General features: G+C 42.6%; 1 protein-coding gene across 1 annotated transcript in view; it reads left to right on the forward strand.

The window, feature by feature from the left end:
- The window catches only part of SLC2A5 (solute carrier family 2 member 5), a 208,985-nt gene that overhangs the window by 163,200 nt on the left and 22,286 nt on the right, over nt 1–23,499 (forward strand). The window contains exon 7 of the mRNA XM_044062800.1: nt 8,054–8,181. Within this exon, the coding sequence (XP_043918735.1) occupies nt 8,054–8,181 (128 nt within the window). The remainder of the gene's footprint in view (nt 1–8,053; nt 8,182–23,499) is intronic.

Raw genomic sequence — 23,499 nt, forward strand, 5'->3', positions numbered from 1 at the left:
CATTCTTGGTGAAGGTAGGATGATGCATAGGGCTAGGGTCCTACCTGCCTGGGACACATACTCAGACCTCAGTCATGTCTCTCTTCATATAGTCCATGGAGGTACGTCTCAAGAGGAATTTTGGATACTTTTACAAAATAGGTGATTTCTTAACTGCTGAAACCAAAGCTACCCTAGGAAAGGGTGTGCTTATCCATTTGATGGAAAATATTTTACCACTAATTCTCTCTGGCTCCTTTAACAGCTGCATGTTATAGTAGAAATATTGGATGGGGAAATTGTATTATGGTTATTTTCCATTATTGTACTCTGAATTTTCATAATTAGATTATGTTATAAGAAGAAAGATGAAGATAAAGGTGGTGGTTGCAGATTACATAAGTAGTGTATATGATGTGAAATGTTTGTAAATAATGTGAATATGTGTATATAATAAAAATAATGCAAACCTCCACTCCTTTATTAAGTACCATGGGATGTTTTGCATACACCTGAGCCACCAACAACTGAGGTATATGAGTCCTTGGTTTAACATCTCATCTGAAAGATGGCATACACAAGAGTACAGCACCTGCTATGATGCACTGCAGTGTCAGTACTGGAAAAATGAAGCCAAGTACCTGGTATGGGAATAGAACCCACAGCCTCCTAATCCTCCAACACCAAAGAGGAGTGTACAGCCTGTTAAGCCACTCACACTACTTGTAGTGGCTTCTGAAAAATCTTTGGTCTTGTTGTCAATGAATGTATCCAGTGTTGATTACTTTGATCATTACTTACTGATTCTATCTCTGGCTGTATATCAGAGGTGTTATTTTACGTCTATGTAGGACAGATATTATCTTATGTCTGTAAAACTTCATACTCTGTGATCCATATAAAACTGAATATTATATGGTTATTTACCATACACTATTACTTGTTATCACCTGGGTCATGCATTATTTTCAGCAAATTTCATTAAATTCTAAAATTCAAATAAATAAATAACATAGCAACTAAAACTCCAACATATTATTTAAAAGGACGTTATGTTCTACCATAACGTTCCATCTGTGTTGTCGATCTTCACCAATCCTTAATAGTGGGTTTGGCTCCAAACCCCGGAACCAAGTCAGCCTTTTACTTCAGCTCGCGCTCTCCAAACTCTCGAGCCAGGCTCTACCCATAATCCTCCTCTCAGAGATTACCTCAGATCGAGTTTGCCAAGAAATGGCAGTCAGATGTGAAAGCTATGGTTAAGGAATAATAAACATATTAACCGAGGCCAGATATGAATCCTTAAAAGGAACTAGTCAAAAGTAAGTTTGGTCTACTAAAAGTCTCAGGATCGGGGAAGGAGGGTGGGGATGTCAGGGACTGGTGAAAATCGACAACACAGATGGAATGTTATGGTAAGACATAACTTCTTTAGCTGATGTTGTCAGTCTCCATCCAATCCTTGACAGTGGGACAGAGTCCCCAGCTACTTTAGCCTCGGGAGGTCTCACGGAAGAATATTCCTGAGCACCACAGAGCCAAAGGATGCTCGTCCCCTTGAGACCTGATCCAATTTGTAATGAGTGATAAAAGTATGATGAGAAGACCAGGTGGCTGATGCACAAATGTTGTCTAAAGAAGCTCTGGCATGATAGACTGCAGACATAGCTACTGCTCTTGTAAAATGGGCTTGAACTGTTTTTGGAAGTTGGAGCCCTTTAGAACGATAAATGAATGTGATGCAGTCTCTAAGCCATTCAGCCAAGGTAATCTTTGAAACTGGATTACCTAGATGAAGAGAAGAAAATACCACACATAGTTAGTTCGATTTTCTAAATGGTTTTGTTCTGTGAAGATAAAAACTTAGTTGTCTATCCACGTAAGTGGAGGGCATATTCTCCCTTGGAAAAAATTGGGAAAAAGACTGGTAACTGTAGAGTGTGATTAATATTAGTTTTGGAGGCAACTTGGGGCAGGAAAGATGGATTAGTTCAAAGTGCAACTCTATCTCTATGAAAAATTATGTAGGGAGGTTTGCACAATAGTGCTTGAAGTGATAGCCACCAAAAATAAAGTTTTCCAAGAGAGATCTTTTAAGTCACAAGTTGCTGAAGGTTCAAAGTGGGGTCATAGTGAGGCCCTAAAGAACTACAGTTAAATCCAAGGGGGATGAGGTTCCTTAAATGGAGGTCTTAGCATTAGGATGCCTCTTAAGAATGCTTTACATAGTTTGTTTGACATTAGAGAAGAACCATCCAGTCCTATATGAAAATTTGAAATTGTCGCTAGATGAACTTTAACTGTTGATGCGGAGGTACTTGACTGGTAAAGAGAAGCCAGAAAGTCTAGCACTTTGTGGATAGTACTGGAATAAGGGTCTAGCTTCTTATCAAGAGTCCATCTAGCAAACTTTTCCCATTTACTTTGGTATAGTTTCTTTGTAAAAGATTTGTGATGAGCGACAATAATTTGTTAGACAGGTGAAGAAATTGGAAGGATGTCTGGCAATCATGGGAAATGGAGAAGCCATGTAGTGAGCTTGAGATGTTGGAGATTCGGATGCACTATGCCCGCTGGATAAGATAGCAAATCTGGAGCTGGGCCTATAATCCATGGTTTCTGAATTAAGTGAGGCCACAGGAAGGGATACCAAATTTGTCAAAGCCAGAAGGGGCAATGAGTATTACTGTATTCTCTGTCCTTTTACCTTTCTTTAGGAACTGTGAAGTGAGAGGAATCGAATGAAAGGCATAGAGCAGACCAAGGGGGCCAATCATGGAGAAGACCATCTTTGGGTGACTCCCCCTATGGGGGGATTAGGGCAAAGTAACTTCTGCACTTGTTGTTTAGAGGAGAGGCAAAACAATTGCAGCAAGATTGGCCCCAGTGGTGAAAAATGTTTGCCACTGCTGGATTGAGAGAACACTCATGAGGCAAGAGAATAGTTCTGCCCAATTTGTCTGCTATCATGTTGGAGATCCCCGGAATGTGTGTTGCCATGAGAAGACGGTTGGAAGAAATCACCCATTGCCAAACTCTGAGTGCTTCTTGACACAATGGGTAAGATTTGGTTCCCCCTTGTTTGTTTATGTACCAGACTATCGACATGTTGTCCATCTGAATCGCTACTGTGCCTAGAGGAAGGGCATCTTAACATGCTTGTAACACTAATAGTACTGTCCTCATCTCTAGGACATTGATGTGCAAGTTGGCCTGCAAGTTGGCCTCCAATAGGGACCAAGTGCCTTGGAATGTCCTTCCCAGATAATGCCTCCCCTCCCTATCTGGGAGGCATCCGTGGTCACTGTGACTTGGGGATGGGAAAGATTGATTGGGTGACCCAAGAGAATCTGGTTGGGGTGTAGCCACCACAACAGGTCCTGTTTGCAGTGATTGGTGATCAAAATTAAGTGAGACATAGGTTGGTGCATGAGAGACCATTGAGATGCTAGTAGCCATTGCAATATATGCATGTGATGTCTCGCCAAGGGAACTAGAGTGACTGCTGCTGCCATGGGGCCTAATGTTTGAAGAACTAATCTTGCTGGGACCTTGTTTTTTCCTAGTAATTAACTGACCTGTGATCTGATGCATTGTATCCTTTCTGGAAGGAGAGATGCAATACCTACAACAGTGTCAAAGTTGGCTCCAATGAATTCTAGCTGTTAAGAGGGATGAAGTGTGGACTTTTTGAGGTTTATAGTTATTCCTAGAGATGTACAGAGATGTAAGGTGTAATCTCTTGCCCGTTCTAGTGGACGCGTGGTGGTAGCAGTGAGGACCCTGTCGTCGAAGTATGGAAATACCTGGAACTCTTCAGTCTTAGATGAGCTGCTACCACTGCCATGCATTTGGTGAACACCCTGGGGGCTGTGGTGAGTCCAAAGGGCAGCTGTCTGAATTGAAAATGACTGGCTCCCAGCCAGAAGTGCAAAAACCTCCTGGAGTTCTTTTCCATTTTTATGTGGTAGTAAGAGTCTTGGAGGTCGATAGAGCACATCCACACATCTTTTTCCAAGAATGGAAGTATCGACTGAACCGTGACCATCCAGAATCTGGTTTGTTGAACTGCCTTATTGAACTGGCTGAGATACAAGATGAGTCTCCAGTTCCCTGTTTTCTTGGGCACTAAAAAGAATCTTGAGTAAAATTCGGATCCTTTCTGGTCTGATGAGACTTTTTGGATGACTCTTTTGTTTAGCAGTCTTTGAATTTCTAGTACTGCTGCTCCGCTGAGACTGGGTGGCATGTCCAGGAGTTTTTTTCTGTGGTTTTGGGGATAGTGATAGAGGGATTTTGTAACCTCTGGATATTATTCCCTGTACCCATTTGTCCATCGTTAACACTTGCCAGGCAGATTGGTGCAGAGAAAGTCATTCCCCTGACTGCCTCCAGAAGAGGGCAATCGGGCCCCTGTTCAGGGGTGCTGGTAGGAAGTGGAAGTACCAGAGGAAGACTCTCTGGATCCTTGGTTTTGTAGTCCATTACTGCCTCTAGGGTAGCATCTTCTATTGTTCCCCCCTGCCATGAGAGAAGTCTTTGCCTCGTGAATCCTGGAAAGGCCTTTTGGATTTTTAAACCATAGTCTCCCACTCCTCTGGTTCCTAGAGTATGGCCTCTAAGGAATGGAGAAACATATGCCTATGGCAGAAAGGGTCTTGCCATCCTTTTCACATCTGGCTAGGGTATCTTTTACCTTAGGACCAAAAAGGGTACATCCAAATGGAGTGTTGACGAATGATGCTTTAACTAGCTCTGTAAAGTTGTACAAGAGCATCCAAGAATGCCTTCTGATGGCTATGCCTGAACCCGCTGCCCTAGTCATCCCTTCAGCTGCATGAGCAATGAGCCTCATGAATGAGTTAGAAATTGCTTCAAGGGTTGCAACCTGAGAGGTAACCTTGTCTTTTACCCATTCAGCCACTGCTCCTGAGAGGGTATCCGAGAGGTCTTTGATCAGATCCCTCTGTAACCTGGTAAAGTGTACAATATAATTCAAGGACCTGACACCCTTCCCAAATCTATTCAAAGTCCTAGACTCCTTGTTAGGAGAATGGATAGTAGGAATTTCCTCAGCAAGTTTCTTTTTGATGTCTGCTGCTACCACCATGGTGTCATTGGGAATTCTCTTTGCCCAGTGTGATTCATCCTTAGGGACTGACAATACACGATCCAGTCTCTTGGGGATTGGCTCCATGGTGTCAGGCATCTTCCACGCCTGCTGAGTGATCAGTTTAATGAGATCGTCAGCAGGCGGAGTGATCAAAGTAGTAGAGGGTTGGGCATGAAAAGCCTCCGGGTATACTGATTCCTCTGAGGAAGGTTGGGTAGAGGACCAGCCACCCCTCTGTTTCAGGATTTCTAGGATGTCCCCGAAGGAAACCTCATCAGGGGGTGACCTGGGGGATGAGTTTGATGGTAGCTCAGATTGAGGAGATGCAGAAATCTGTCCCAGCAGGGAAGGCAATGACTGTAAGTCTCCAATAGACAAGGCCTTCTCCATAATCCGGAAGGCTGACTTCCTGTAGAGGGATGGGAGCCCAGAACCAAGATAGACTCCTTCAAATCTGGGGTCACACCCTGCACTAAGGAGGCAGCCCTAGGAAAAAAATCCTGGGTCGACACTACAAAGGCCGAAGCACCAGGGACATGGATGGCTCCAAAGGAGCAGAAAGAGTACCATGCATCTTGGACCTGACCAGACAGTCCTGATCCAGGGAGATCTCCTGTGCCGAAAGCTCAGAGGAACTCAAGGTGATTCTCAGAACCAGAGATGAAGATGCTACCAGAACTGAGACAATCAAAGCCAGGGATAGTCAGAACTGAGGACTCCAAAAGCTCAGCAGGAGTTGAAGGAGGATATGGGGGTGACATAGGAAGAATGGTGCCAATGTCGGTGTGGCTCGGATCCGAGGAGAATCCCCTGACCATCAGCAGCTGATCCACCAGTCTCATAGTATCTGCCTCTGAAAGACTCTTAGTAGACCAACCCGATGAAGTGGATGAGATTTAGGAGGTCTCACTTCCGCAACTGGGCTGGGGAGTCTGTCTTTAAATAGATCTATGGATGGAGAATAAGATGTTCTTGGGAGTTGAGGCAGCCATAATTGCTTCGGTACTGATACATCAGGAGGTGCCAAAGAAGTAGCTGTCAGCTCCAATGCCAATTTAGAAGAAGACATAGTTCTAGATATACCCACTGGTGCTGATGAACTCTTTGGTACAGAGGAAGATTTTTGCCATTTTCTGTGATGGTTCTGTGGACCTTGGAACTGAGGAAGGCCTTTTCTTTAAAAGCAGGAGAAGATGACAATGATGAGGAAGGGTCTTGCACTCAGAAATGGTCTCATCAAAACCCACATGCAGGAGACCCTCCAAGATTAATTTATTTCTTCTTTCAGTCAAAGTATGGATAGAAAACCCATGACAAATGGAGCAGTTTTCTTGGAGACGGATCTTACCAAGACAGTCAACACATAGAGTATGCCTGTCCAGGTTAGGCATTTTGCCTTCACATTTTTTATGCCTTTTAAACCCGGAGGTATCCTTAGAAGATTTAGTAGGAGAAGGTTTTTTCCTGTTGCTGTTCAGCCATAATCAAAAATAGAAAACCGTCACACAATCACATGACAGAGCAAGGTAAAAGAAACACAAATAGAAAGTTTTTTTTTTTTAACAGATAGTGAAAGAAATACCAACGATGGTATTTGAGAATACCTTAAGAAGATAAATAAAGGAAAGGAAATGGTACCAACGATGGTCCTCAACAGTCTACCAATGGTAGAAGTAAATATGAAGGAGGAATATAGCTTCGGGAAGTAAGAGAAGAGAGGTAGGTACTACAAAGAGATATAGAGAGAGATTATGAGAAAAAAATGTTATTTAAAAGGAAGGGAGTCTATAATTTAAACAATACTCACAAAAAGGAGGCCAAGGCTCGAGAGAAGGAAACTAATGCGTCTGGTTTGCAAAGCAGCAAATGAGATCTGAGGTCATCTCTGGGAGGAGGATTCTGTGTAGGGCCTGGCTCGAGAGTTTGGAGAGCACAAGCTGAAGGAAATGGCCAACTCGGTTCCGAGGTTTGGAACAGAACCCACTGTCAAGAACTGAGTGAAGGTTGACAACATCAGATCATTTGTTTACCAGGAAAGTCTGACTAGGACAGAGCCCATTTTCAGCAGAGGCCTGGAGAGAAACGTTCCAGACACATGTCTTTGAAATGTGGGAGGAAACTGGAACACCCAGAGGAAACCCACGCAAACACAGGAGGAACATTCAGACTCCACCAGAAGGCACCCCAGCTGAGAATCAAACCAAAGAACACAACACAGGAAGAACATGCAGACTCCACACAGAAGGCACCCCAGCTGAGAATCAAACCAGAGAACCACTTGTTGTGAGGTGACAACACTAAACGCTGCACCACTGCATTTTGAATGCTTTTCACAGTTATTGGACTAAAATCACTTATCATACATTACTCTCTGGTCAACATCTTCTGTTAGCTAGCTGTTGCAAATATACTGTCTATCCTGTTTTCCCTCCAGCCCACTTGTATGTTTTTGCATAATATGGAGGTTGTCGTAATTGTGTGTGTGATTGTCTGTATCATACAAGTACCTGACGGACTGCAGTGCTAAGCATTTTTTAATAAGATGGCCAATAACTTCTGCATTTTGTTTTAAAATGATCAGCTCTCACATGGAATACCTTCCAAATTCTTATGATGCTCTCACACTGGAACCATTTTTCCATGTGTTCCTTCTTCATTACTCTTCTATCCAAACTACAGTCTGTTCCATTTGAATGTTTGCATTTCCTGAGCTGAAAAAAAATGGTTTTAGCTTTCTTTGCACACTAATCTAATGTGGATAAACTGCTTTAACAGTTTTTGGGAATTCAAAATGGGTATGTTAAATTTTTTACCATGGTAAGCATTCTGAAAAAATGCTACGCGTAATTTTGAACTACTCAGATTAAATGTGTATTGCTTCAGAGATGTAAACATGTAATGCCTCAAATGCCTTTTTCGTAGGAGTTACAAGTATAATCGTGATTATTTTTTTCTTTTGAGGCCCCATTCCATATGTGATGACACTGGAAATGTTCCTTCAGTCGTCCCGGCCTGCAGCTTTCATGGTAGGAGGATCGGTTCACTGGTTGTCCAATTTCACAGTGGGACTTATTTTTCCTTTTATGGAGGTAAGCTTGAATTTAACTTTTCAGTTTGATTAACTAGGCTAAGAATACCATTACATCAGTTTCTGAGATAATCCAGTAACTGTACAGTCAAGTACATAGATTTTTACCAATGTGCGTGATATGAATTGAGAATTTTCTAAAAACTCAATAGCTGTGCACGTTGGGTGAGCTTCTCCTTGTTCCCACTGCCTGCTGGGACAGGGTGTAGCTCTAGCTGCCCTGGATTAAGGGGGTAACGAGAGAAAGAATGAATAAAGTAGGCATGTTTCTCAGATTGTGTGTTTCCATGAGATACTATCCAGTGTCTTTAACTAGTACAATTCTTTATTCTGCATCTACTAAAATTACTGCCTATTAGACAGCTATGCAAAAAATGTTTAGAAATTACAGAATTAGCCGTGCAGAGACAGCTACTTCTTTTAGTAAAGAAAGAACATATGCATCATTTATTTAACAAGGTAAATGCAGGGGGGGGGGTTCTACAAAAATGAAATCTTCAGGCCACACCCTGCTTTTTCAGAAGTGGCAGCTTAACTGATTAGGTAATCATAGTTGATGGGCAGGTCATGGAAGATACTATTCCTTGTAACCATCAAACAAAACAGATGACCCCCAATTGGTCATTGCTTGATTAGTGATTCTGCCGATGCCACATTCACTGACAGGCTTATGCTGAGTTTCAGAGACAAAAATGTTTTTAGACCCATAGCTTCCAATTGCATAGTTCTTCAAAAGTTGTGTCATTTTGGGGAGTCATTTTCTTTTTCCGTTTTGCTCTTGAATGACTCCCAGGTAAAACTTTTTCACGCTTCTTACAGGTCTGAAAGCTTTTGTGATTGGGGGTGTCAGATACCATGCAAATATTTGTATTTTACATGTTTGGTTTGCTTAAACAGTCACATCCTGATGTTGATTTCCAGATTTATGTGGTGTTTACTAGGAAGAAGAAGAAGAAGAAGAAGAGAGGCTTCTAGTTGGCAGAGAAAAAAGCTGGAGGCGCCGTTGCAAAAATCAGAACCTTACCAGCTACCTGCTGACACAGGAGAGTTTAACCTCTCAAGAAAGTTCATAAAGAGGAAAAAAACGGTGCGGGGGCCTTGAAAAAGGATTTGAGTAAGGAATGGAATGCCACTACCCTGGCATGTAATAAGTCTGAGGGCAATTAAACTGTTTGGGCAGTTTACCAGTCCCTGATCTCTGTGACTAATTTAGCTACTGACCTATATCTGACACTTCTGGAGGCGGACATGCTGGTACCTTCTGGCATGTCCTCCCAGGTCTCTTTCCACATTGCAGGTTCTGCAATCACGAAAACTACATTCACCAATGTAGCTGACTCTAATAAGTGCATCTAAATAATGGGTCCATTTGGTAAGGGAGGCTTGGATCTCCTAATTCTGATACTTTATGATACAAACTATGAAATTAACATGGCAGATCTCGCTTGATTCTTTAACAAAACTTACACGTCCAAGTAGGAGTCCTCATACTACTGCCCATCACTGCAATGTCAGACAGCCCAACACTTTATTCATAGGTGACTCAGTAGTCAGGCACACTGATGTCCCACTCACCAGGCTGAACAAGGAGAGAATTACAGTCAGGTGCCTGTCGGGTGCCAGGATCCGCCACATAACACATGTACTCAAGTCACTCCACAACAAGTACAAATATGACTCTGTCACTGTCCATGTTGGAGTGAATGACTTCAGACGTACCTCCCTGGACTACATGAAAAGAGACATGGAAGAGCTCTCAGACCATGTGGTCCAGGCAGGTATGACGCTAGCCTGAGTAGCATCCTGCCTTTGCCCAGAATTATACCACAGTATAAGGACAAAATGATTGACTTCAACAATTCGCTAAGCTTCTGGTGTCATTCAAAGGGGATCCAGTGTCTGTCTGCCTGGGACGACATAATCGACAGGCCACAATGCTTTGCCAGAGATGGTCTTCACCTGTCACCCCTGAGATTCAGGTTACTAGCTAAGGCTCTTGCCACCCCTATAGTGCCTTTTTTAGGCAAAGTTCAAAGGACAAAACCACTACAGTAACAGGTACAAGCATGCAAAATCTGAAGGTAATGCTACTCAAAGCTAGAAGTCTAAACCTCAAAATGCACTCTTTTGAGGCACTCATAAAAATGGAGAACATTGATATCTATGCAGTAACTGAGACCTGGTTCAAGGCTCCAGAGAGCACCACTGCAATATCAGGCTACAACTCTTACCACACTTTTCGGCCACCAAACCAGGATCGAAACACTAAAGGTGGAGGAGTGTCCATATTCACCAAGGATATTCACACCACCAGGCTAGTTGCCCAACACAATGTGTCTGAAATTCTCTAGGTGCAACTAACACTAGGTAAGACTGCAATCCAAACTGTAGCTTGCTACAGATCCCCCACCATGCCCCAAGATTCTCACTACACCTTTCTAAATATACTGGAAAATAATAAGATGCAACCAAACACCCTAATACTGGGTGATTTCAACTACCCTGCCATTAACTGGGAAAACTACTTGTGTACCAACACGTTTGCCCAGCAGTTCTTGGAATTCATAAATTCCAATGCCCTGGATTGACTAATCCATAGTCCCACCAGGGGCTCCAATATCCTAGACTTGGTCATTACCAACATGGGAAATTGATGCTCCACACCTATGGTCACCCCCTTGTTGGTCAGGTCTGAACATAAGCTATTCACCCTTGACATCCACATCCCACCCCCACCCCCCAGTAAGGAAACCTCTGTAAAAAAACTTCTCCAAAGCCAACTTCATGCTACTCAAGTCAGAAGTGACAAACTTCATGACAACCATGCGGATGGGAACTGAAAGTTCGACTGCTGAATCCTACACTAAGGCACTGTATGAGCACATCCACTTGTGCATGAATTGTGCCATCCCAAATAGAACCAAGATTCTCTCCTCCAAAAAAAGGAAGCCAATCTGGTGGTCCTCTGCCATAAGCAAACTTTACAATAAAAGGAATAAACTGTTGCAGAAAAGAGGAAAATCCTAGGATGCAAAAAACTCCCTTATCAGCCTCAGTAAGAAGCTGAGATCCCTCAAAATCCTCCAAAGCTAGTTACAAAAATAAAATTGCAAAAGATTCCAAAGACAACCACAAGGCATTCTATAGCTATGTCAGGAATCTAAATGGCAATGCTCAGATCTGCTCTGAGCTACAACATAATGGCATTAAAAATACTGATCCCAAAGATATTGCCAATATCCTGGCAGATCAATTCAGTGCCATCTTCACCCCCTAAAGACCCCATCTCAATACCGAAAGATTTCCATATTCCAGTAATAATGGCCACACAGGTAAAAAATGCACTCTCCAAAGCTAAGAATACAGCATCCATGGGACCAGACGACATCCCGGGCTGTGTACTACATGGACTACAAAATGAACTGGCACCTCACCTAAGTGTCATGTTTAATCATAGCCTCACCTCAGGCTTCGTGCCCACTCAGTGGCGCACAGCTACAGTTATCGCACTCCACAAGGGGAGATCCATCTTGGATCCAGTGAACTACCACCTCATCTGTCTGATGAGCCTGATCTGCAGGCCATGGAACGTATTATTATGGAACTTATAAACAAAGACATTGGAAACCTTCAAACACTGGACCCCACCCAGTTTGGATTCCTGAAGGGCCGATCTTGTTTCCTGAACCTGATTGTCTTCTTTGAATCAGTCTAGACGATGTTAAGGCAGTCCACACAGCCTATCTGGACCTCGCCAAGGGCTTTGACACCATCCCCCAATCTGGAATCATAGATAAACTTAATAAGCTGAGCATTAATCCCTACGTCACTCGATGGTTTCCAACTGGCTTACTGACAGAACCCACACTGTAAAAGTAGCTGACTCCAAATCCACCTCCAGACAAGTGACAAGTGGAGTACCTTAAGGTTCAGTCCTGGGACCACTCTTGTTTGGCATCTACTTCTCTGAAGTACAGGCCAACACTAAGGAACTCTGGCTAACAACGTTCGCAGATGACTGCAAACTGGGAGCCATTACTGAATCCCCAAATGATGTGGATACTCTACAAAAGGGCCTTACAGAAACAGATGCTTGGTGCCAGAGCCATGGGCTCAAGCTCAATGCCAAGAAATGTATAGTTATCCCCTTTGGGAAAAAACATGTACCCGTGAATTACCACTTAGGTGGCAGTACACTAAACACCGAAAGTGTGATAAGAGACTTAGGGACACAGATGGACAGTGGTCTCACCTTCGATAACCACATCACCACAACAGTCAGAAAATCCTTCTATGTAGCACACCTCATCACTAAGGGCTTTTCATACAGAAAAAAGGAGGTCATTGTCCCACTGTACTCATCCCTCATTAGACCCATTATAGAATACAACACCCCGTTTGGTATGTACTTCTCAAGACATCTGCAACAACTGGAAAGGCCACAGAAATACCTCACTAAAAGAATCACAGGCCGAAAGCAGATGCCCTATGCTGACCGTCTAACAAAACTCCAGCTATACTGTGTCTCATATCGTCTACTCATAGGCGATCTCTGCTTAACATACAAGGCCATGTCAAACCCAGAGCTGTTGGGCATGCTACACTTAAAGAAATCCCAATCCCTCAGAGCCACACACTCCAGGGATCTAAACCTTGTCATCACAATGAACAAAACATGCTGGAGGGATAGGTTCCTGATCCAGAGACTCCCCAGTCTCTGGAATAGACTGCCCATGCATGTCAAGCAGAAAACCTCTTTGGCCCTCTTCAAAAGGAACATTGACGACTGGATGGGAGATAGGAAATTCACCCAGGGAATCACATCAGTCGCCCTGCTAGACAGGGTCCAGGGAAGTAAATATTGTGGGAAGAAATAGCCAGGGAATTGTTATGGCTAGGCTTGTATAGGCCCTAGAGCCAATAACCTAATACCAACCTATGAACTACAAAGTCAGACATAAAAATAGTGAATGTCCATCATATCCCAGGCACTGCAGATCGCAGACATTCCAATCCCTTTTTCCTCTTTCTTTCAAGGCTTCGTCCTTGTTCTAATCCAGACTAGCACCCCCTCCCTTACCTCCCCCACACACCTAGACTTTTAACCCAACTATACTACCGCCACTACTAACCACAGTCAGAATTATCTAGTTGTCTTTACATACTTTAAAATCTTGTCTGACAAGTTTGTTACTAATATTATAAACAACAAGAAACTATCTTAACTTGCAACATTTACTGTATATGCTGTTGATAATCAGTATCTTGTTATTGTGTTAAAGCCAACAACCTGTAATGTTGTTTACTATCGCTGCAACTTTGTATCTCTATTTATCATGTACATGATGTGGAGCTTTTCTCCCTGGGCATCCGCTGAAAAAGGACCTGCGTCCAGTCGGAATTTCCCGGTAAACAAATGTAAATTAAATAAATAAATAAATAAAATAATAAGGCTTAACCTTGCAGGATGGTAAGAAATAGATAGAAGTGCCCTTTGCAATGTGCAAGCTATGCCCTTATATCCCTTGAAAAGGTGACTTTTCCCAAGTGAATCAATCAGATTCTTTCTTTAAAGGTGAAGATTTAGCATATATTTCCTAGGCATCCTCACCTTCCACTTGGATACTGTTTAGATGATGTGAAGAAGTTTTCATCAGGCTCAGCACCAGACAGTGTCACGTTCATGAAGGAGCATTTAAAATGGGAATCCCAAAAGTGCCAGAGACATTAGAAGTATCTGGACCTGTTGGGCCTGGAACTCTACAACTGTACATCCAGTGTTGTGGTTGTTTCTCTGATGCTTGACTCACAATCATCTGCTCCACAGATGCTTGACAGGTTCAACAGGATGGAACAGGCTTCCCAGTACCACTGAAAGACTGATAGTTGACCCGTGCATATTTTGTTTTGGTCTGGCTAGGGACTACAATCAATTTGAAGCCCTGATACCTCCCCAAACAGTAGTGAGAGTAGAGTACTACTTAAGTTTGGGAAAAAGATATATGAATCTGCCATGCTAACCTTAAGAGCCACATGGCAAAGTATTAATGAGAGATCCTAAAATAAATTGAGGCGACTCTACTCCTGACAGCAAGGATGAAACCCTAAGAATTCAAATATCTATGCTGGATCAGACAGAGCATTAAGTGACCAAGCATGTTGCAAAATGTGGTCATAGCATAATAAACACAGCATCTGTGACTAGGAGATATGCTTGGTTAAGAATCCATACCTTTCCTGATAAATTGAAAGGCAAACACTTCATGCATCCTTGGACAGTGATCTCCTTTTTGGACCTCTCCCACAAAAGATTTTCAAAAAAATGTAAGAAAAAGTGAAAACTATGAAAACAGTTGAACACTTTCTATTTCCATCTTTGGGTATGACAGAAACTATCCTTCCATATTTGGCCCTTTTACTGCTACAGGATTAGTAGTCTGTAAGCCAGACAGAAGAGATCATTTGAGAAACAGAAATGACAATGAAAGAAACCAGTAAATCAGAGAGCCCTGCGAGTGACAGCTTCATAAGGCCCTCTGATCAATATAAATACAAATGCAGTCTTCTTTTCCACCACTCCTTCTCCATATCCTATGGGGCAGGCTGACCCTTTTTCAAAAATTGAATGACTAGGTTTCAGGCAAATAGATCTTGGATGTAATCAGTTTGGGCTACAAAATAGAATTCTAGACTTTTCCACCTGTCATGGGGATGTTGTCAGTTAATGAGGATCAGCTGAAGTTGATCTTCCTATTTTGCCTCAGAAAGGAACAGGAATTGCACTACTGAAAGAGTTTGGAAAAGGATTCAACTCTTTGCTATTCCTGGTCCCAAGAAAGAGGGGCCCTGGAGGGTGTTCAGGACATTTTAAAATACTTGTTCTTCCTAAATGTTTTGATGCTCAAAATACATAACCTACAGTCCTTCATCCCTTTGTTCATTTCCAGCACACGTGTTGTTTTGAACCTCAAAGACACCTATTTATATGTGTCAATATGCAAAACACACAGGAAATCCGAGAGGTTCAGAGCAGGCAAGAGATTGTCACTACAACTTTCCAATACCTCATTACTGTTTGGGCTGTACTGCTTCCAGGTTCTTCATGAAAAGTCTGACCCTGGTAATGTTTTCTTTAAGGATGAAAGGCACTCACATTTATATGTACCTAGATGGATGCCTTTTGTAAGCACAGTCCAAGGAGGAACTGTAGGAATCATTCCAACATACTCACATTTAAATATTTCTTTTTGATAGCGTACATGTTGTCTCTAACTCATTCTGTCAGCAGGAAGCTTGCCTGCTCCCCCCATCCCAATCCTGGACAACATATAGGTAGAATCCATGAGGCAAATGCCCTACAGAATAGTATCCCTGGTGTCTGTTGCCCCCCCCCCCCCCGATTCCTATTTTGCTGCTGCTGCAGCTATGATAGTTACAAAATAGTTCCTGGGGTCTAATGGTTCCCCCTTTTACCATGCACATGTTTGGTGGTTAAATACAGCCTTTTGGCTTGAATTACTTGGCCCTGTAGATGCCTTTATAGTGGTGGTCTCAGGGAGATGGCAAACAGCATATTAGCATATGCCTCAACCTGTCCCCTACAATGCCTCACTAGCATCCATGGGGACAGCCTTTCATGGTGCTGTATGTCTTCATGCAGCACAGTGTAAGAGCTATTCCTAAATCACAAAAAGGTACCTCAACATGTACAAAGAGACATGCATGTCATGGTACCTTTATGAGTCCGCCCCATGTCATCTGTGAAGCAAACATATGCTATAAAAATGAAATATTTATATAATACCTTGTGTAAACATAGCAGAACTGCAATGCTTTCAAAAAAAATCCTACTTTTTTATTGTTGATCATGTTTCCAGTAACAGTAAAAAGGGGGGAGTCAATTTGTTAGAAGTCAAAGAACTTCAGTGGCAATTGTTTTTAGCAGCACACAAAATGCCAGGTCTTAATGACAAATTGCGTGTTAAATATTATTTTAAATCTTTGCCAGCTAAGTGGATTACCTATCATATTTGTTATTATATTTGTTATTAAGCAGCCTTTTATCTCCTAAGTTTTAGTTAATACTGTATCATGTGTTTCTTATCATGTGATCATAAGTCATGTGACTGTTGAATCATATTTAAATGAATGAAAGCTGTGCAGAACTATGGAGAATGAGAACTTCTAATTCAGTTCCAGTCCTGAACTAGCAGAGGTGCTGATGAAGATGTTCACTCGATTTATTCAGGATGCACAATATTCCTTGATGGATTTAATCCATTTAACTCAACAAATGACATCCCCTACTATTTTTGAAGAAGATGGACAAGAAAAGGTGACTGAATATGTCATGCATGGAGTACAATGATTATGCTCCAAAACTGGGAAAAAAGAGAAACTAGAGCACTAAGTTGTTTGGGACCATTTCTAGCTCTTTTGTAGTTCACTGTTTAAAATCCACCTCTGGGCGTTTTTTTCTGGCTATACTGCTCAGACAAGCTCCACGTGGGTTTACAGAGTGGTCCTAGCAGCAGGGAACTCAGAAAAGCGACTACCTTCTGGATTTAAGTATCTTTGCTTTTTTTTCACTTGAAATAGCTTCTGTAGCTTACCTTGAACTAGCCTGAACTGTTTTTAACTGATTGCTGCATTATTTTAAAATCTGCACTTAAAGTTACATTTTAGTCGAATTTGATCGAAAGTTTGCTTGTTTGTTTGTTTAATTTAACTGTGGAGGCTGCCCACTAAAGTGTGCTAGCCTGTGTAACTAATTTATCACTGTTTCTGCATTTTCTGTGTGTTTCTACCAAAAAACAAAAACAAATAATCCTTGTTTTCCCACCTTCCTCGACTAGTTTAGACCAGTTTACAGGCATTGCTGTATTCTGGGCTGTGGTGTAGTTCCTGTGTTGTCCATTACCTTACTTGGATAGAAGGAAGTTTCTTTGCTCACCAGTGGGAGTGGGGAGCCTTGAGCAGCCTACCTGTCCTTGGAGGAAGTGACCTCAGCACAAGAAGCTGTAGTAATTGGTTGTTTGGGACCATTTCTAGCTCTTTTGTAGTTCACTGTTTAAAATCCGCCTTTGGGCGTTTTTTCTGGCTATACTGCTCAGACAAGCTCCACGTGGGTTTACAGAGTGGTCCTAGCAGCAGGGAACTCAGAAAAGCGGCTACCTTCTGGATTTAAGTATCTTTGCCTTTTTTTTCACTTGAAATAGTTTCTGTAGCTTACCTTGAACTAGCCTGAACTGTTTTTTAACTGATTGCTGCATTATTTTAAAATCTGCACTTAAAGTTACGTTTTAGTCGAATTTGATTGAAAGTTTGCTTGTTTGTTTGTTTAATTTAACTGTGGAGGCTGCCCACTAAAGTGTGCTAGCCTGTGTAACTAATTTATCACTGTTTCTGCATTTTCTGTGTGTTTCTACCAAAAACAAAAACAAAAAATAATCCTTGTTTTCCGCCTTCCTCGACTAGTTTAGACCAGTTTACAGGCATTGCTGTATTCTGGGCTGTGGTGTAGTTCCTGTGTTGTCCATTACCTTACTTGGATAGAAGGAAGTTTCTTTGCTCACCAGTGGGAGTGGGGAGCCTTGAGCAGCCTACCTGTCCTTGGGGAAGTGACCTCAGCACAAGAAGCTGTAGTAATTGGTTGTTTGGGACCATTTCTAGCTCTTTTGTAGTTCACTGTTTAAAATCCGCCTCTGGGCGTTTTTTTCTGGCTATACTGCTCAGACAAGCTCCACATGGGTTTACAGAGTGGTCCTAGCAGCAGGGAACTCAGAAAAGCGGCTACCTTCTGGATTTAAGTATCTTTGCTTTTTTTTCACTTGAAATAGCTTCTGTAACTTACCTTGAACTAGCCTGAATTGTTTTTTTAACTGATTGCTGCATTATTTTAAAATCTGCACTTAAAGTTACATTTTAGTCGAATTTGATTGAAAGTTTGCTTGTTTGTTTGTTTAATTTAACTATGGAGGCTGCCCACTAAAGTGTGCTAGCCTGTGTAACTAATTTATCACTGTTTCTGCATTTTCTGTGTGTTCTACCAAAAAAACAAAAAAATAATCCTTGTTTTCCCGCCTTCCTCGACTAGTTTAGACCAGTTTACAGGCATTGCTGTATTCTGGGCTGTGGTGTAGTTCCTGTGTTGTCCATTACCTTACTTGGATAGAAGGAAGTTTCTTTGCTCACCAGTGGGAGTGGGGAGCCTTGAGCAGCCTACCTGTCCTTGGGGGAAGTGACCTCAGCACAAGAAGCTGTAGTAATTGGTTGTGTGGGACCATTTCTAGCTCTTTTGTAGTTCACTGTTTAAAATCCGCCTCTGGGCATTTTTTCTGGCTATACTGCTCAGACAAGCTCCACGTGGGTTTACAGAGTGGTCCTAGCAGCAGGGAACTCAGAAAAGCGACTACCTTCTGGATTTAAGTATCTTTGCTTTTTTTTCACTTGAAATAGCTTCTGTAGCTTACCTTGAACTAGCCTGAACTGTTTTTAACTGATTGCTGCATTATTTTAAAATCTGCACTTAAAGTTACATTTTAGTCGAATTTGATCAAAAGTTTGCTTGTTTGTTTGTTTAATTTAACTGTGGAGGCTGCCCACTAAAGTGTGCTAGCCTGTGTAACTAATTTATCACTGTTTCTGCATTTTCTGTGTGTTCTACCAAAAACAAAAAAAATAATCCTTGTTTTCCCGCCTTCCTCGACTAGTTTAGACCAGTTTACAGGCATTGTTGTATTCTGGGCTGTGGTGTAGTTCCTGTGTTGTCCATTACCTTACTTGGATAGAAGGAAGTTTCTTTGCTCACCAGTGGGAGTGGGGAGCCTTGAGCAGCCTACCTGTCCTTGGGGGAAGTGACCTCAGCACAAGAAGCTGTAGTAATTGGTTGTGTGGGACCATTTCTAGCTCTTTTGTAGTTCACTGTTTAAAATCCGCCTCTGGGCGTTTTTTCTGGCTATACTGCTCAGACAAGCTCCACGTGGGTTTACAGAGTGGTCCTAGCAGCAGGGAACTCAGAAAAGTGACTACCTTCTGGATTTAAGTATCTTTGCTTTTTTCACTTGAAATAGCTTCTGTAGCTTACCTTGAACTAGCCTGAACTTTTTTTAACTGATTGCTGCATTATTTTAAAATCTGCACTTAAAGTTACATTTTAGTCGAATTTGATCAAAAGTTTGCTTGTTTGTTTGTTTAATTTAACTGTGGAGGCTGCCCACTAAAGTGTGCTAGCCTGTGTAACTAATTTATCACTGTTTCTGCATTTTCTGTGTGTTTCTACCACAAAAACAAAAAAATAATCCTTGTTTTCCCGCCTTCCTCGACTAGTTTAGACCAGTTTACAGGCATTGCTGTATTCTGGGCTGTGGTGTAGTTCCTGTGTTGTCCATTACCTTACTTGGATAGAAGGAAGTTTTTTTGCTCACCAGTAGGAGTGGGGAGCCTTGAGCAGCCTACCTGTCCTTGGGGGAAGTGACCTCAGCACAAGAAGCTGTAATAATTGGTTGTTTGGGACCATTTCTAGCTCTTTTGTAGTTCACTGTTTAAAATCCGCATTTGCACATCTTTGTGCGGTTGTGCACATAGTGCAGCGCCGGTTAACCAAGGTTAAACTTTTTCTGGCTCCGCCAAGTCTGCTCTTCAAATTTTCCTTTAAGGAAGCTCTACTCTTAGTATAACCAGACTGCTCATGGTAGTATAAGCCTAGCACTTGTTCTCAATACTTCTCTACTAAGTAAGCACTCTCATACTAAGTAAAGCACTACATCTACTTACCACCCCTGTGAATATCCACTTCCCTTAAAGGTATACCACTCCCTTATACTGTTCTAGCATGTCGAGTGGTAGATTACTGGCGTTGTGTCCAGTTCAGCTGGTCAATCTGGGTATCTTGAGACAATGCTACAATTGTCTCATGTACACAGACAACCCTCTCCTCCTCCCAACAAACACAAATACATGTGACAGATGCAACTATATAGCCAAACTGGAGGCTGAACTCTCTCAACTCAGGGCTGGCATGACCAGACAGGAGGAGATGGCAACCACACACACAACAATCCCAGTCCCACATAGACCTAACACAACTGCAAACCAAACAGATAAAAACACAAAGACATACTCGGAGGGTCTAATAAAAAACTTACCAAAACAACAGAGGCTCCCAAAGCAGACATCCAAAAATCCACCACCTCAAAACAAAACACATGCAACACATACTTCAATAAATCAGTGTGTCAACCAATCGCAGCCCTTAAGGCCAAACACCTTGCCTGATACACTAGTAATAGGTGACTCCATAGTCAGACACACTGATGTCCCACTGACCAGGCTGAACAAGGAGAAGGTGACTGTGAGCTGGCTATCGGGAGCTAGGATCCGCCACATAACACACGCACTCAGGTCACTCCAAAGCAAGTACAAATATGACTCCGTCATTGTCCATGCTGGTGTGAATGACCTGAGACGTACCTCCCTGGACTACATGAAAAGAGACATAGAGGAGCTCTCCGATTATGTAGCCCAGGCTGGTATGACCCTGACCCTGAGCAGCATCTTGCCCTCACCAAGAATGATACCACAATACAAAGACAAGATGATCAGCTTTAACAATTGGCTCAAGTACTGGTGTCATTCTAAGGGGATCCAATGTCTGTCTGCCTGGGATGATATGTTGGATAAGCCACGCTGCTTCGCAAGGGATGGCTTACACCTGTCACCACTGGGCTTCCGGATATTGGCTAAGGCTCTTGCCACCCCCATAGTGCCTTTTTAGGCAAGGCTCAAAAGACAAACCCACCTCCTTAGAAAACAAAAATGGAAAAAAACTAAGGGTAATGCTGCTCAACGCCAGAAGTCTAAATCTCAAGATGCAGGCACTTGATGCACTCCTCAGCATGGAGAACATCGACGTCTGTGCAGTAACAGAAACCTGGTTCAAGGCTCCTGAGAGCACCCCAGCGCTACCAGGCTATACCTCGTATCATGCTTTTCGGCCCCAAAACCCGGGCCGAACCACAAAGGGGAGTGTCCATATTCATAAAGGACACCCACACCTCCAGGTTAGTAGCAACACATGAAGCATCAGAGACCATACAGGTGCAACTAACTATAGGCAAAACTGCTATACAACTGGTAGCATGTTACAGACCACCCTCCCAATCTCAAGAACCCCACTCAGCCTTCCTGAAGACATTGGAGGATATGAATGTATCACAAAATACCATCATACTGGGAAACTTCAACTACCCAAACATAGATTGGGTACATTATTCTAGCCCTAATATCCTAGCCCAAAGGTTCCTGGAATTCATAAATTCAAATGCACTGGAACAACTAGTCACCTCTCCCACTAGGGGAGATAATATACTAGACCTGATCATCACAAACATGGGGACAAAATGCTCCACACCAGAAGTGTACCCCTCACTAGTGAGATCTGACCACAAACTAATCACCCTTGATATACATATCCCACCTCCACCCCCAGCACAAAAGACCACAGTGAAAAACTTCTCAAAAGCAGACTTCACTCTTCTTAAGACTGAGATGGTATCCTTTAAGCCCACTGTGCCAGTGGATACCATATCCCACAATGCCAAATCCTTCACAAATGCTATCTATGGACATCTCCAAGAATGCATGGATCATGCAATCCCAAACAAATCCAAGTCCCTCTCCACCAAATGTAAGCGTCCTGTCTGGTGGACCTCAGCCATAAACAAATTGTATAACAAAAGAAGGAAGCTACTGCACGTCAGAGCAAAATACCATGGAGGGAAGACATCTCTGATCAACATTAGCAGAAAACTACGTTCTCTCATAAAAACATCCAAGGCAAACTTTGAAAGGAAAATCGCTAAGGACACTAAAGATAACCACAAAGCCTTCTTCAGCTATGTTAGAAACCTGGGCGGAAACCCTCAGATATGCTCAGAGTTGGTTCACAACAACAAAAAATACACTGAACCCACAGATATTGCCAACATTCTGGCTGACAGGTTCAGTGCAAATTTCTCCCCTCCTTCACCCCCAAAAGAAGAAATACTTATCCCAGCTGAATGTAATCTCCCTGTCATCTCAGATGTCCAAGTGAGAACCGCCCTAAACAAAGCAAAAAACACAGCATCAATGGGACCTGGCGGTATCCCGGGTGCGTGTTACGTGAACTCAAGAGGAGCTAAACCCACACATAAAAATGCTATTTAACCTTAGCCTTACCGGGATATGTACCTGAACACTGGCGTACAGCAACAGTGGTCCCACTCCACAAGGGGTGCCTCTACAGACCCTGGAAACTACCGCCCCATAAGCTTAACTAGCCTGGTCTGCAAATCTATGGAAAGAATCATTATGGAACTCATAAACAGAGACATAGGGGACCTACAGACACTTGACCCCACCCAGTTCGGCTTTGTAAAGGGCAGATCCTGCCTTTTAAACCTGGTTGACTTTTCAAAACAGTCACTAGAGCCATTGATGAGGGCAAAGCAGTCCATACAGCATACCTGGACTTGGCTAAGGCCTTCGACACAATACCCCACTCAGGCATCATAGATAAGCTAAACAGCTTAAAAGTAAACCCTTATGTCACTAGATGGGTTGCAAACTGGCTAAAGGACAGAACCCATAAAGTTAAAATCACTGGAGCAATGTCAGACTCAAAGCCAGTCACAAGTGGTGTCCCACAGGGATCTGTCCTGGGACCCCTCTTGTTCGGCATTTATTTCTCAGATGTTAAAGCAAACATGGGAGGGTTGTGGCTGACAAAGTTCGCAGATGACTGCAAATTAGGTGCCATAGTCGATACACCAGCAGACACACACATCATACAAAAAGGCCTCACTGAAACGGACAACTGGTGCCGTAGTCACGGCCTAAAACTAAATGCCAAAAAATGTATAGTCATCCCTTTTGGAAAAAACAAAGTACCCACAAATTATCACATAGACAGCAACCCACTGAGTACGGAAAAAGTAATCAGAGACCTAGGGACCCAAGTAGACAGCGACCTCTCATTTGACACCCACGTTGCCAAAGTGGTTAGAAAAACATTCTACCTTGCACACCTCATCATGAAGGGATTCACATCCAGATCCAAGGATGTCATTGTACCCCTATATTCCTCCCTTATCAGACCCATGATTGACTACAATGTCCCATTTGGTATGTACCTCACCCAGCATTTGCAACAGCTGGAGAGACCACAAAAGTACCTCACCAAAAGGATCAAGGGTCTCCAACATATGTCTTATTCTGCCAGACTAAAGAAACTTCAGCTCTATTCAGTAGCATACCGCCTGCTCAGAGGTGATCTCTG

This window comes from Protopterus annectens, chromosome 2.part1 (assembly GCF_019279795.1).
Source record: "Protopterus annectens isolate FY-2018-M chromosome 2.part1, PAN1.0, whole genome shotgun sequence".
NCBI lineage: Eukaryota > Metazoa > Chordata > Ceratodontiformes > Protopteridae > Protopterus > Protopterus annectens.